This window comes from Equus przewalskii, chromosome 24 (genome assembly GCF_037783145.1).
Source record: "Equus przewalskii isolate Varuska chromosome 24, EquPr2, whole genome shotgun sequence".
In the NCBI taxonomy this organism is placed as follows: Eukaryota; Metazoa; Chordata; class Mammalia; order Perissodactyla; family Equidae; genus Equus; species Equus przewalskii.
In genome coordinates, this window is record NC_091854.1 from 368,468 (window position 1) to 385,300 (window position 16,833).

Below are 16,833 nucleotides of genomic sequence, written 5' to 3' on the forward strand. Positions count from 1 at the left end.
ATAAGTAGAAAAGGAAAACATACTAATAAACCGTTTCAATTTTGCAAATGTCAGAACTGAAACAACGACCACAAAACAACTTTAAAATCACTAAATGTATGGAAGCAAAGTCATTAGTAGAGTGACTCCCCTCTCCCTCCTGAGAAAAACGTGCTGAACCATCTCCACTGCAAGCCTCAGAGTCCCTGGTCTCTGCAAGGAATGAAATAAAGTTGGCTTGACCTCAGCTGATAGAAAGGCTTAAAATATCTTTCAGAGCTTAAAATTTTTAAAACCCAAATACAGTTTCCAAAACCAAAGAAGCAGCTGAACAAACTTTCAACATCAGCCATTTTAAAAGCCAAGATTTCTAAGGTTACCAGAAGAACTTCCCTCCGTCTACTTCAATTACAACTTCAACAGTTCCTTAGCACAGACATAGCTGCTTGCGCATTTTTAAACCTAGAAATTGCCTTCCTTTTCAGAGTGAAAACTGTGATTAAGTGCCAAAGTCTTAGGAGAGGTCAACAGAAGCTCACACTAGAAGGGTGGAAGGACATTGGTATAACTATGAGAAAATTAAGGTTAAAGAAGAGACTAGTAATCTATAAACGGCAGTGAAAAGCAAGGTTATTGCCAGCCACACTGTCCTTTTGCCTCTGAAACAGGGAGGAGATGTGAGAAGGACTCAGACATACTGGGAAGCTGTTGCATCCTTCATAACGATGCAGACTTATTACAGTGTTTGTTAAAAAATGGACCTAGTTCTTAAAATTCTGGAGTAAATAAGTGGTTCCAGCATATTGTTTTGTAGTAGAGGTAAGTCTTGCTGTCCCTACATGTAAGATTATTTCATTAATTATTCCCAAAGGAATATAACCATACATTTCTCTTTATTAGGGAAGAGAGATTGTTTAATTTATGCTAAGGTCCTAAATTTAACTAAACTATATATTATGTTCTATTGTCCATGTCTGAAGATGTGATGTCTGTCTATCTATCTGTCTGTCTGTCTCTCTATATATCATTACCATCTTTTTGTGCTTGTGGTTAAAGACCAATGGGAACCCAAAAACATCTTTCCAAACTTAGCATATGTAAAGATGGTTTTGGTCAAATACAGTTTTAAAAATTTGTTTATTCAAACAATTTATTATACATGTATACTCGAAGCATTGGGAATGCAAAATCATGACATTCGGTAGGAACTTGCATACAAAACTTACGTCATACGTTTATCACAGGATAAAGTAATGCTGCTAAGACGAGTCTTGAAAGCTTCAGAGTGAAAGTAACAATTAATTCGACCTTTACATTAGAGTAGGATTTTTGTCCTATGCAGAAAAGTAAATAGTCTGATGGGGTTGGAGTATAAAGTACATGGCAACGAACAGCAAGAGACAGACTTGAAAAGGTAAATAGCCATGCTAGAAAGTTTGGGTTCTATCCTGGTGGCAATGAGAAGCTACCAAAGTTTTTATTTTTTAACTTTTTATTTTGAAAACATTTAAGAGTCAAAGGAATTGGACAATAAATATCTATCACCCCTCACCTATATTCACCAATTGCTAACATTTTGTCTCATTTGCTTTATTTTTCTACATGTGTATTTATTGGTAATCTTTTTACTTTTGCTTAAACATTTGAAACATAATTAGACATTCTGATATTTTGCCACTAAATCCTTCAGCATGCATCTCCTAAGAATAAGAACATTCTTCTATAACCACAATACCATTATCATATCCAAGAAATTTAACATTTACACAACTATATAAACTATTATGCAGTCCATATTCAAATTTCCTGATTACCCAATAAATTCCTTTGTGGCTGTTTTTCCCCAATCCAAGATCTAATCAAGAATCAGATATTGCATTTAATTGTGAAGTCTCCTCTAATCTAGAATAATCCCTCACTGTTTTGTTTCGTTTTTCTTTCATGATATTGACACTTTTTTAAGAATCCAGGCTAACAGTCTTTTGGAAGTTTCCACAAGCTGAGTTTATCTGGTTGTTTCCTAATGGTTAGATTCATGTTAACCATTTCTGGCAACAGTACCACAGAGGTCATGTTGTGTACTTCCCATTGCATCACACCAGCAGGCACATGTCAGTTTTTTTTTTTTTTTTTTTTTTTAAAGATTTTATTTTTTTCCTTTTTCTCCCCAAAGCCCCCCGGTACTTAGTTGTATATTCTTAGTTGTGGGTCCTTCTAGTTGTGGCATGTGGGACGCTGCCTCAGCGTGGTTTGATGAGCTGTGCCATGTCCGCGCCCAGGATTCGAACCAACGAAACACTGGGCCGCCTGCAGCGGAGCGCAGGAACTTAACCACTCGGCCACGGGGCCAGCCCCCACATGTCAGTTTTTAAGCACACATTTTTAAGGCACGGACTCGGTTTCCTCACTAGATCTAGCTATGAGGTAATTTTGGTGGCAGTGCTGACATCTAGATTTTTCGCCAAATATTTCCAGCAAACTAGACCAAAAAAAGAATTTGTGTTCTCTCTCTCTCCTTAGATGTTCCTGACATGATGTTCTTATTCTCTCAATAAATACAGAATGACATAGTAATCGCTCTTACTTTGATTATCAATCACACAACTATGTCAACTCATGATGGCATAAGCCTTAACTGAAATAATTTGGTTGTGGGCATGCACTAATTCATGATTCCAAATACAGTATTAAGAGAAATTCAACAGCATATTAAGCTATTAAATCACACAGAAGTAACTATGGCTTTGCTATCAGACAAAAAACATCAACATAGACTATTTTTAACTACAGCTACTGAAAAGGCATTATTCTCATTCCATGTGCTATTTTAGAATTCTTGGCTTCAAACAGCATCTAACATGTCTTTTTTTTTTTTTTGCTGCTTTTTTATCTCCCCAAACCCCCCTGTACACTGTTGTATATCTTAGCTGCACGTCTTTCTAGTTGTGGGATCTAACATGTCTTATAAAGAGTATACAGGAAAAGAAAATTGACTTTTTCTTAAAGAAACTAAAATCAGTATGATGATGAGTAACTAGGACTATCTTTCTTAAGAGTATTATCTAAAATAAAGATTCTTAACTTTGACTCTGTGGTTGAAAAAAGGTAATACTTACCTCATATTGTGTTTGTGTGTGTGTGCGCATACATATATATGTACATATGTATACACACATAAATATATACATACTTAATATGCTAAATAGTAAATATTTTTTAAACTAGTAAATACAATAAATTCTAAGATCCTTAAGAAGTTAGTAAAAAAGTCATACCTGAGTAAAAATATTATGCGTTTGGCTTAAAATCCACCTAGCATCAGCATCAGGGGCTACTACTAATTTCAAGGTCCCAACATAAACGTCAGAACATAAGGTCCAGAAGTGCTGTTCTTGTAAACTGTAAACTCCTTGCAACTGCTGCACCTGAAATATAAAGGGCAGATATTAACATCCTAATCAGGTATAAGCGTCCCTTCCCCCTTAAATTATTATGTAACACATCAGTAAACATGGATTCTACCCTCTAGTTTGAAAAAGGGGTGGGGGATATTTGAATTAATTAACAAAACCTATCGAATACTCATTATGTGCCAGGTACCATCAAAGGTATTTCGGAAATATGAATGAACACTTATCAAAATTTGTAGGACACGGCTGAAAGAGTGCCTGGAGGGAAATTTACATTTTCAAATTCATTGATCAGGGAACAAGTATAAACACAAATGAGCTAAGAAACTAGAAGAGGAATAACAAAGTAATGTCAAAGAAATAAGGAAGGAAATGAAGGACGGAAATCAATGATCCAGAGATTTAGAAAGTGACAGAATTTAGAATATCGAAAACCTAGTTCTTTGAGAAGACTAATGAGCTAGAATAGTCAATATTTCTTCCTGGGAGCCTGTTTTGAACAGGATAATTCTTCACTGTGTACAACAGTCAGAAACTACAGGACCTCTGCATCCCCACGCCCCAGAGAACTAAAGCCAACATATGCCCTTTCCCGAATCATGTGACAGCAAAAAAGGGAAGAATGTCTGTATGTTTTCCTGATGGCCCCATATGTCTCCACAGCCTTAGGTTGGAACCACTGGCAAGACAAACTCTGATGGAGGTAAAAAAAAATAATAAAATAGGAAATTAAACAGAAAAAATGAAAAAGGAGAACTACAAAAAACAGATTTTAAAAACTACACCAGGGAATACTATAAATATTATTTGAATGTATCAATATGTAAATATACAAAATAATACAACTAAGTAGAATCCAACACTAGTCACCATCTCTACTGCTATGAGCCTAACCGAAGCCAGCATCAATTACGCTTCAAATTGTTCAACATCCTCCAATGGCTTCTGAGTGAAAACCAATGCTCTCACAATGACTTACACGGACCCATGTCATGTGGTCCCCTTGTACTTGCTTTCCTCTTCTCCTCCTCCTCCTCCCCTTACTCCCTCAACTACACCAGCCTCCTCACCATTCTTTGAAAATCAGGCACACTCCTGTCTCGGGGTATTTGCTCTTCCCTCTGCCTGGAGCATCCTTCATTCCAGATTTCTGCATGGTCCACTTTGTTTGGGTCTTACTCAAATGTTATCTTTTCAGTAGCCCTTCTCCTGTTACCTATCTAAAATTACAATGTTTTCATTTTTACATTTCTCTGCTTTGTTTTACTTTTCGGCACAAAATAGCATACAATACATTATTCATTTATATTATTTATATTGTTTATTGCCTGTCTCCTCCAGCAAAATATAAGTTCAATAATGGCAGGGGTTTATTTTTGCTTTTTGTTTTGTTTTTGTTTTTTTAGATTTCTTTTTTGGCTGAGGAAGATTCACCTTGAGCTAACATCTATCTGTGCCAATCTTCCTCTACTTTTTAGTATGTCGGCCACCAGCACAGGATAGCTGCTAATAGATCGGTGTAGGTCTGTGCCCAGGTACCGAATCTGGGCCACCAAAGCAGAGCGTGTTGAACTTAACCACTAGGCCACTAGGACTGACTCTATTTTTGTCTTTTATGTTTTGTATTCTCAGCACCTAAAAGAATATCTAAGTCAAGTGCCCAGTAAATAGTGTATATATACATATATATATATATATATAACATACGCATTATTATATATTATAAATATAACATATATTAAATGAATAAAAACACAATTTTGAAAACCTAGACAAAATGGATAAATCTCTGAAAATACAGAAAATGCCATAATACAAGGAAAAAAAAGAAAATGTGAAAGAATCATTAAAAATTGAAAAGGTAATAAAAGTTCTCTTTCATAAAGCCCCAAGGCCCACAGGGCAAACTTTCAAGGAACATATAATCTCTGTCTTAGTTTTTCCAGAAAACAGAAAAGAGATGCTACTGCACATTAGTAAGAATCTTGACCTTCAACAAAATAAAGATAGTAAATCATAAGCTAATTTCTCTTATGAATTAAATAAGCAAAATCCAACAGTGTATTAAAAAATAACATATCACGACTAAGTTGAGTTTATCCCAAGAGGAAAATAATAAACATCAGGAAAACTATTACTGTTATTCTTCAAGTAGTGAAGTAAAGGAGAAAAACCAGTCATTTCAATAGAAGCATTACAATTATTTAATAAAATTCAACACCTATTTATGATTAGGGGAAAAATGACTAGAAGGATACTTCTTTAACTTAATAAAAGCTATCTACCAAAAACGTACAGAAAATATTTAAGGAAGAAACATTAGATATATTCCCCGGAAGATCAGGAAGAAGACAAAATGTCCAAATCACAGCTCTCTGTAAGGATCTGGAAGAGTTAAATCTAAACCTCTTAGTAAGACCAAAACCTCTATATGATCTGGCCCCTGCCATTCTCTCCAGCCTCTCCAGCCACTCTTCCCTTTATTTATTATGCTTCAGCCACAATGGCCTTTTTTCCTATTCTTAAAACAGACTAAATTAGTTCCAGCCACAGATCTTTTACATTAGCATAACGTGTTCCTTTGCCTGGAACACTCTTCTCCAAGATTTTCATATAGCTGGCTCCTTCTTGTCATCAGGGTTTCAATTTCCTTGAATATGACTTCCTCAGTGAATCTAACGTCGCCATCCCTGTCTACCACATCACTTTGTTTAATTTCTAGTATAATAATTATCCCTGATACTTTCTTATTTACTGTTTAGTTCCTGTGTTGCCCCACCAGACCGTAAGCTCTTTAAGAACAAAGACACTATCTTGTTTATCATCTCATCCCTAGCACCTTAGAAGAATATCTGGCACAAAGTAGGAGCTCAAAAAATATATGTTGAATAAATGCTTATATTATTTGCTATTCATACCTATATTGTAGCAGAACTGCTCCCTTTCTAGATGAGAACAATTTTTAACATATTTTCTTCAGTAAAGTTCAATATTTTCCAATGATTTTATTCTGGTTTGTGTTTATTTAAATGGCATTCCTGGTCAACATTCAATCTTGGAAGAAATACTAAATTATACACACATGCTACCCACATCTGTCAAAGTTAAAAACCCTACAGCTTGGAAACAACATAAAATCCAATGGTTTGGAAGCTTTGAAACTTACCCTCTGATAGCACTGAGGCAGAGTATTTTCCAACAAGGGAGGTGTTCTCTGCATTAATATTCCAACAGACTCTCTTAAAAGAGGAATAACACTAAAGAAAAGGAAGACAACAAATTTATTAAAGCCACATTCTGACAATCCCATCCTGTAAGAAAGTAGTAATATACCTCCCCATAGCAGAATATAATAAGATTTATCAGAATAACAGGAGGAAAAAGGATCATCATTGTTCCAAATTTTTCATGTGATCAGTAAGTTATCACCTAACTAAAAGTAAAAGGGCAGACAAAATGTATCAATGTATGAAACACTAACCTTATACTGCTGAAATGTGTTGGAGCATCTAAAAATCTAAACACAGCAGTCATTCAACTGTTATTTGAAGTATGACTTCAAATGGCCAGAATCTTCCGAGGTAATCTATAAAGCCTGTCATGGCTCACTGGTCTTTAACACTTACCAAATATTCACATGCATTTATCTGAACAGTACTGTTAAGGAAAATTTTTTTAAAAATTAATATGGTCTAGGGGCTGGCCCCGTGGCCGAGTGGTTAAGTTCGCGCACTCCGCTGCAGGCGGCCCAGTGTTTCGTTGGTTCGAATCCTGGGCGCGGACATGACACTGCTCATCAAACCACGCTGAGGCAGCGTCCCACATGCCACAACTAGAAGGACCCACAACGAAGACTATACAACTATGTACCAGGGGGCTTTGGGGAGAAAAAGGAAAAAATAAAATCTTTAAAAAAAAAAAAAATTAATACGGTCTATTAGTCCATTTGTCCAATATTTCTCCAACTTGATTATATACCAGTCTTATTTCATTATTTAAAAAATACAGGGGCTGGCCCAGTGGTGCAGTAGTTAAGTTTGCACGCTCCTCTTCAGCAGCCGGGGGATCCCCGGTTTGGATCCCAGGCATGGACCTACACATCGCTTATTAAGCCATGCTGTGGCAGGCGTCCCGTATACAAAATAGAGGGAGATGGGCACAGATGTTAGCTCAGGGCCAATCTTCCTCAGCAAAAAGAGTAAGTTTGGTGGTGGACGTTAGCTCAGGGCTAATCTTCCTCAAAAAAATAAAAAATAGATAGAAGCCTGGATATAATCACAGATCTAGTCAGTCAGCATCTCTAGTGATAGGGTTCAAAAGTCTGTATGTATTGATGTAGCTAGTCCTCAACCTGTATTTGGAAATTACTGCTTCAGGCTATTTAGATGATTAAATGCACACAAAATAATTAATAGTGTAATGGTGAGGGTGACTTTAATGCAGTAATTTTCTAAACTCCTACACATCAAATTCACCTTGGAGTCTTGTTTGTTTTCATTTCTGACAGACTGAATCAGACTCTTGAGGGAAGGTCAAGGCATCTACATTTTTAAAAAGCTTTCCAGGTGATTCCAGTAACTCAGGGTGGTAAGACATTATTCTACTGCTTGAAGTAGACTGAGGGAGCTTCATTAAACTTAACAGCTTAAGCCAATGCTCTCTTTTAAACTCGTAGTATCTCAAAATTTCCTAAGTAAAACCCCTCCTGATTATAGCTGTAGGAGATAAAGATAAAAGAACATATATGTTTCAAGGAAGGTCTCATAAAAAGAGCAGAAGTTGAAGTTTACCTTAAAGGATTAGTGGTATTTATGACAGATGGAAAGGAAAGAGAAGATATTAATAAAGACCCAAAGGAACAGAGACAATGCTTGTCTTGTTCATTATTATATTCCCAAGGAAGCCTAGTAAAATGGTGGTCACAAAACAGGCTCACAATAAATACTTGTTGGTTAAATGCATGATAGATATAGAGATATTAGATGTTTGGGAATCTAGATGAAAGAAAGGGGAAGGCCATAGGGAAGAAATTAGGAGACTGTTCCCATACTTTATGTGTGCCGTGCTAAGTACCCTGATAAGGAAGGTAACAATAAGAACAGAGACAAATAGGAAAATTAAACAGATGTTGAAAGAAATAACTGGTGTCTAAATGGATATAGTGAAGAAATAGCGAAGCAACAAGGAAAGCCAAGAAGACTAAAAGTGGAGGGGATGGCAGTAATGAAGATGAAAAGCTCAATGTGGACAAGAGTTTAAGTCACATTAAAGTGAAAATATTCTTTAGTCAGATAGTCATTTAAAAGCCAAGGATAATTAGAAGTCATCCTTAATATTCCTTTTTCTCCCTTAAAACCTCCATGCTCTAAATCACCAAATTCTCATAATTTAACCCCTAAATATTCCTTGACTCCCTCCTCTCTCCTTCATTCTAATACAAGTCTACAACAATCTCCATATCTGCACTTGCATTATGACAACAGCCTCCTAAGTGGCCCCTTTGCCTCTAGTTTTATTTCCTCAAGTCCTGTACTAGGCAGCTTCAAAGATGGATCCCGATGACCTGTGCCTCCTTAGTATTCACGCTTTTGAGTAATCCCCTTCCCTTGAGTGTATGCTGGACCTAGTGACTTGCTACTAATAAACAGTATGGCAAAAGTGACGAGGTGTCGCTTCTAAGATTACTTAATTCTGGCTTCCTTCTTGTTCACTCTCCGAGAACCTTGCTCTCTCACTTGCTTGCTCAGATACCATGTTGTGAGCTGTCCCATGGAGAGGCCCAGGGTGAGAAACTGAGGGATGCCTCTGGAAAGGAACTGAGACCCTCAGTCCAACAGCCCAAAAGAAACGCAATACTGTCAACAACCACGTTAGTGAGCTTGGAAGCGGATTCTCCCCCAGATGAGCCCTGGAATGACTGTACCCTTGGCTGACACTTTGACTGCCACATTGTGAGAGATCCTGAGCCAGAGAGTCCAGTTAGCCATGCCCAGATTCCTGAACCAAGGCAAACTATAAGATGATAATGTGTGTTACTTTAGCTACCAGGTTTTTGTGTAATTTGTTTATGCATCCATAGATAACTAATATAACCATTCTTTATAAAGCTATTAGATTAACTTATCTAAAAATCAGTATCTGACTCTATCCCTTTTCCATTAAAAAAATATGTTAAAAGCTCCCTACGGCTTAGGGGATTAAGTGTAAACTCTTTAATATGGTATACTTTTGGATCTGGTCCCCACTAGCTTCACCTCCTATTATCTTTGCTTCACATTTTAAACTCTCTAAACATAAACATACTGGTACTCAACTTTCTGCTGTTTCTTCCTTTCATGCTTTGACTCATGCTATAATCTCTGCCTAGGATGTCCCTAATCCGCTTCTATCCTTTCCTTAAAATCTCACATGTAACTCCTTTTGGGGTACATTGCCTGATCCCAAACTGTCTTCCAAACTGTGTGAAATGTCCTTTCTGTGCTCCTATAAAAAATCTGTAATACCTATCAATGTTACAGGAAAACAATGGGTGGAAAGCAACTGGAAGTGGGGTTAAGGATTCTGACAGTGAACAAATATTGGTTATTCCTTCATCTAATCTGAAGAGTAGTGTGTTTCTACCTTTTGAGATGTTATTAAATAAGTGAGGACTCCAGGTTTACAAAAAAGGCAAAGAAAAACATGATGGTAGATTCACAAGGTATAATTCAGCCATTATGACTTTTCTTTCCTCTCTCCATGCTCATTTCTCAGGAAAAAGAAAGAATTAGTCACAGAATGGTTATATACATCTAACTTACAACTTTTTTGTTTTCCTACTTTCCTTATGGTACCTCTCAGAAAATGAGACACAAAATGGTTCCCCTAGAATAAATGTTTGACAATAAGAAAAAAGTAACTTTTTTCCTTGTGCCTCCTACATTTAGCTATTTTGGTAATTTCTTTTCCAATCTTTATCCCAGGGAACAGCTGATAATGCCTAGAGATATCTGAGGTGAAAAATGCACTCAAATGGAAACCATGATACTTGGGTTCTAATTCTGCCATTAAATAGCTTTGGACAAACTGTATAACCTTCTAGAGCATCAGTTTCCTCATCTATAAAACAAGGGAGTGGGGGCTGGCCCCGTGGCCGAGTGGTTAAGTTCACACGCTCCGCTGCAGGCGGCCCAGTGTTTCGTTGGTTCGAATCCTGGGCGTGGAGATGGCACTGCTCGTCAGACCACGCTGAGGCAGCGTCCCACATGCCACAACTAGAAGGACCCACAACAAAGAATATACAACTATGTACTGGGGGGCTTTGGGGAGAAAAAGGAAAAAATAAAATCTTTAAAAAAAAAAAACAAAAAAAACAAGGGAGTGGATTAAATATATAGGCAATTTCTTCCATCTTTAATTTTTCATTCAATAAGGAAAAAAGGTCACACTAAAAGAAATACTAAGAGAATATATTTGGAACTGAAAGAAATTATAGGTTCCCTTTATACAGTACAAAAAAAAAAAAAAAAGGAAACAGCATCACCAAATGAGATGACATATATTTGGCAAACTGACTTACTCCATCACTAACTGGGAATTTTGCAGATAAATTTTATTAAGTAATCGATACAAATAAGCAATTATTAAGAACTACTATATGCTTTGCTTGGCATCAGATTTTCTAGAACCAGATAGAACCTTACTCGAGAGTTGTGGAAACAGACGCCTAGAGCATCAAAGTAACTTGCCTAAGCTGGTGAATGGGAGAGCTAGAATAGTATCAGGTCTTTTGACTCCAGCTTCAATTTTGAAAAGTTCAAGTCAACAAATACTTATTACATGTCTACCATGTGCCAAGCACTGGAAATAAAAAGATAAATTAATACACAATACCTTACTTCAAAGGAATTCATTACTTTTGAAAAAGCCTATAGAGAGGTCAATGGAAATCAGGTAACAAACACTTATTTAGAGCCCACATATGAATTTGGAAGAAGGCACATATGAATTCAAAACAACTGCAGACTATGCATGTATCCATTTTCATTTCCCATGAACTTTTGGTGAACAGTTTTCTTTATTAGTATGTTGATAATTTACTTTTAAATATATCTTTAAAAATAAAGAAAAGTAGGGAAAAAAATGAATAGAAGAGAATATGGACTCTAAAGCAACAGACGGAGCACACCATGAGCAATGATATTACTTAAGCAACAGGTGTGAAATATCTTTTTGCAAATAATTTTTAAAATATTTATTGTTTTAGAATACCTAGGTCCAGTCTAATTTTCCCCCCAAAGAGTTAAAACACAGTAAGACATGGCTGAGTCTAATCTAGAAGAATCTGTGAGGAGATCAGCCTTAAAACATTAAGGATGTTCCCTCATACAGTCTCTTAATAAGTCACCCAGAACCAACCAAACTTATCCAAACCTTTGTTTAAATTTTTATGTGTATATTCCATGTATGTTGCCTCCCAAAGTCTGCTACTCCCCGGCAATGCCTTTGTAAAAAACAAGAAACCAAAATACAAAAACCTAGTACTTCTCTTTTTCTCCTAAAATTCACTTTCGCATGTGGCCTTTCATTTGAGGATTCTAGAATTGGTGAATTTCCACGATCACAGATAACACACTAATAAAATTAGCAGGGAATTTAGAGATCACTCATTTTAACATTCAATTTAAGAACCATATGCAGATAAACATTTTAATAAAATTAATGTTAGAAGCAAACATTTATTTTAAAATACCTAAATAAAAGACATCATAACTCAAATAAGGAAATAACATAGACAGAGTGCATTTTTTTAGTAAGGGTCAACTGAAGTTTTTACTGATTTTGCCATACTATCAAATTTGGAATGACTGTCTATTTAGGCAGAATTTTAATAAAATGTTTACATTCAACAGCAGCAAGCATTTCACCAGAGCACATGGATGTGCCACACTAATTTTCTCCCACAGTAATTTTAAAGTAACGTAACAATTTGAGCTGTAGGAGCTATAACTAGATCATGAAATGGTGGTGGGGGAAAAAGGTGTTTGCTAAATCACATGGTGAAATGCAATTGAGAACCAAGGTCAATTTCTGTAATAATTTCAAAGGTCATAAAAACGTAAAAGAAACCTGTAGAAACTCTCTTTTTGCCTTTGAAAATTGTGTTTAGCTCAGGAGTTTGTGTCCATATTTTTCTGATTAACCACAGTAATGGGGAATCATAAAACAGATTTTAGCATGGAGCTATCTAGCCATAATGAAAGGATATGGGGAAAAAGACAAGCTTAGCAAATTCCTAACTGAGCTAAGACTTAGAGCTACATCCAAACCCCAAAAGTAAGCATTTGGAAACAATTAGAGGTTCAATTCTGGTTGACTAATTCAATTCTAGCTTTAACAATGAAGCACCATTTTCCCAGCATATATAAAAAGGAATGAGTCATTAAGTATATGAGATTACCAGTAGAACAGGGTAATGGTTTTATTCTTCAAAAGCTGAAGGTAAATCAAATTTGTAATTATACAATCATAAACATAAAAGTAATGTGAAAGCTTAAATGCTAACAGATTAAATAAGCAACAATTAGTTATTACTCTTCATTGCGAGTAAATTTACAAATGAAAAGATATTCAAATCTTACTTCAGAAGCAGCTTTTGGTGAGAGTCTCACCATTTCAACAATAAATAAAATCACCTAGCAGTAATTACAAACAAACCAAACCAAAGAAGAGGGTATACATTATGAAAACTTTCGAAGAACAATCAGACTAGTGATAACCATGATGCTTAACAATAAAAAATTTCAGAGAGCTGAAACTATTACTTAGCTCTGAGAATAAGCATCTAATAATAATAATTAAAACATAATTACTGATTCAATTTTTCGAACTGGCTTATGGCCTAAGTCCTCCTGCATATTATCAGCGGTTCTTATAATCTACAAACAGAAAGAAAGCTGTACTTTTTAAAAGAACCCATGAATTTGAAGGTCTGGTATATGTCATATGCTTGAAAATGTGTAGTGGACAAAAAAGCCAAAGAAAATTAACCCAAAATTGTAATGTGGTCTATGTTTAGACATGGCAGTCCTATGGCAAGCTGTAAATAAGCATTCATATTTGCATAAATACAACTATTCCATAGTGATGAACAATTACCTATTAACCCAGAATTTCATAAGCCTAATATAGAACAGATAACCCAAAACAACATGGATTGCGGTCTACCTTATAATTATACTGAGTTTCCCAAACCTAAGGTTTAAATCAATGCATATTTACAGAGTGGTACCTACTTTACTCAATAATGGTGATAATAAGATACCCTAAAACAGCCCTGGAACTTGGAGCCAAAGTCATGAAAAGGTCATCCTTTTCTTTAAACTTCTGGAACTTAGTTATAACACCTAATGCATCTGGTCTTTGGTCTAAAAGCATTAGTAAATAATGTCAAAATAGTAAATAATTAGTAATGTCTTTGTTTAGACAACACTTAATAGTTTTTATAGTGCTTTCATAAAATTTTTCTAACTTGATCCTTACAACCTTAAGTAACCTTAAGAAAAACATTCCATTCTGGAATCACAGAACGTCAGATGTGGGCAAGATCTGAAGAGAGCATTTAGGCCAACTCCTTCATTTTACAGAAGAGAAAACCATCTCGAGGGCTGAAGACAACTTGCTCTTTGTTACGCAGTGGTCAGAGGCAAAGGCTAAAGCCCTCTGACTGCAGCGTCTCACCATGATTCCGCCCTCTAGAGGCAGGGGTCAAGTCACAGGCTTTTGAGTCCCGGTGCCCAGCACAGTGCCTGGAATATGATAAGCACTTGACATACATCTGCTGAATGGATAATCTATTTTAAAATTCCAAACACTAGTGGAAGATTATTAGAATATAGAATAGTCCTTGTTTAACGTGAACTTCATCCTTCAAAGTAATAGCTAAATAGTAAAACCGTAGAAAGTCTCTCAACTTAGTCACTCCCAAAAAAGACTTTCTAATAAATAGAAGCAAAAGTATTATATCCTCTATTCAAGTATAGGTGAGAAACAATGATACTTAGGCAGGAGTAATGAGGATTCCCAATTCTTGATGTGCAATTTATTATCTTAATAAAAGCTCTTTTCTTCATTCTCATAAGAAACTAAAATCATAATGGCAATATAAGTAAAAACACTTAAGTGATCTATTATGTATCCATGAAGAACAAAGGTGCGAATAAAGAAGAAAAATGAATGTGAATTCACACTAATACCCTGTCAAAAGTAGGGAAATGGGAATAGACAATGGAATCAATGCAATAAGAGGGGAAAAAAGCTCCACAAGATACACATGGTTTTGGGGCTTCAGCAGCCCAAGGTTTGCCAATTTGGATCCTGGGCATGGACTCACACACAGCTCATTAAGCCATGCTGTGGCAGCATCCCACACAGAAGCACGAGAATGACCTACAACTAGCATATACAACTATGTACTGGGGCTTTGGAGAGAAAAAAAGGAGGAAGATTGGCAACAGACATTAGCTCAGGGCCAATTTTCATCATCAACAAAAGGAAAAAAAATTACACATATGTCTGAGAGAAGATTAGGCAGGAATAAATTCATACGATTCATATTAAATAAGGTAACATTTGTATCAAAAAAATAATAAGACCTGGAGGAACCTTCCCACTACCTCTGTAACAGATTCAAAGTGGTGGCTAGACAGGATGGACAAAGGCAGGAGATAAAGTTCTTTAAGGAAATCTGCATTTTAAAAAAGTATAGAAGTGAAGGAACAGGATCTTGTTTAGAAACACCAGTGAGGCAGCAAGAAATATTTATTGAAACTATCAAAATCAAATTATCATTCAGATAATTTTAGTGATCACAAGTTTAGCTCAGAACAAAAAGCCCTTAAGGTCACCAAGACAAATCCAAGAGGAATGGGACCAAAGCACTGATTAATCTCTATGTTCAACAAGGCTATTAGGAATCTGAGCTAAACTGTGTTTATCTAGTTTAAGTTAAAAAATGGTGGACTTGTAACTGATCCAATCTCTGTAGTGTTCAAACCTTGTCATTTCCCTACAGTACGGTGACAGAGCTTTGCCTCCTGATGGCTGAGTGTGTTCCTCTGAAGAAATCCAGTATCCAGGAAACAGAGGGATGGAGGCAGACATCAATGAACTGTATTTCTTTTATTCTTTCCCTCCTTTCTCTCTCACTTTTTCCCCATTTGAAAATGAGTGAATGAGGGTCAGTTAACATGAAAAAAGAGCCTGTTACAAATTGTAAGAGACACCATTTAAGTGGATGGTGCCTGCTTCTCAAGAGCATTCCTTTTGGGAAGGAAGGTCAGCAAGCAATTTAACACTTAGACAAAACACTTGCCAGGGGCAGGTCTGTTCTAGAATTTACACATCATAACACATTTAATTCATACTCAACAACTTATGAGGTAGGTATTACTATCACCCCCATTCTAAAGATTAAAAAAATGAGGCATACAGAGGCTAAATGACTTTTCCAAGGTCACAACAGCTAAATGGTGAAACCAGGACTTGAACCCAGACATTTGGCTCCATAGTAAATGCTCTTAACCACTTTGCAATTCTTCCAATGAAGTCACCAAAGTGGCTTTGCTACTGTTCCCAAAGCACCTTCGCCTACAGGCAAGTTCTGATCTTAGGAGATGATCTTCAAAGAGTACAGGAGGCCTGGACCACAAAAGAAATTTAAAAGCTCAGGAAAAGATGAACAGTAATAACATGAAAGTTTTCTGCCATCTGAAAGCTGACTGGTACTGTCAAAACTTGACACCTAGTTCCTGTTTGTTCTAGGCCCATCCTCAATGATAACTTCCAAAGTTACATGTTGGTGAGAAGCAAACCTAACACAGGAAATAAAAAGCAAAGGAAAAAGGATCCTTTTTTGTTTACCCAAATTAAACTTTTAAAATATCACTGTGAGACTATATTTTTATTGAATATCTCAAAGTAGGTTTCTAATTGCTATATCACATTGGATGCTGACTACATTAAAATATTTAGTTGCTGAGGTAGGAGTCAAAATTATGTTTTCAAAGGATTAATTAAGCAAGAGAACAGAGTAACTCAACTACAGGCCAGACCTAGTGGCAGAGTTTCAAATTAATTACATACAAATTAACAGTGAACATTAAAACTGAAGAACCAATAGGGACTAATATTCTTTCCTTTGGCAGCAAGTGAATAAGAGTTGAAAAGTCTTAATATGCTTTGCACCTTTTAGAATTTACTTTTATTTTTTAAAAGCCTTAAAATGTTGATGATTCTAAAGTCAAAAATATGTTAAAAAAATATATTCAAAACCTCACTTCCAATCCCTTCTCTCTCCCTAGAGATAATTATACTTAAATTTGCTTTTGGTTTATTCTTCCACTTGTTTCTTTTCAAAATTATAAGAAAACATGCAGAATACATGTATATCTCTTCTTCTTCTTCT

The 16,833-nt window shown here is 36.0% G+C and overlaps 1 protein-coding gene across 1 annotated transcript in view; it reads right to left on the bottom strand.

Moving 5' to 3' along the window:
* The window catches only part of SLC30A7 (solute carrier family 30 member 7), a 74,418-nt gene that overhangs the window by 11,209 nt on the left and 46,376 nt on the right, over positions 1 to 16,833 (bottom strand). The window contains exons 9-10 of the mRNA XM_008518788.2: positions 6,556 to 6,646; positions 3,255 to 3,404 (exon numbers count right to left, since the gene is read on the bottom strand). Coding sequence (XP_008517010.1) covers positions 3,255 to 3,404; positions 6,556 to 6,646 — 241 coding nt within the window. The remainder of the gene's footprint in view (positions 1 to 3,254; positions 3,405 to 6,555; positions 6,647 to 16,833) is intronic.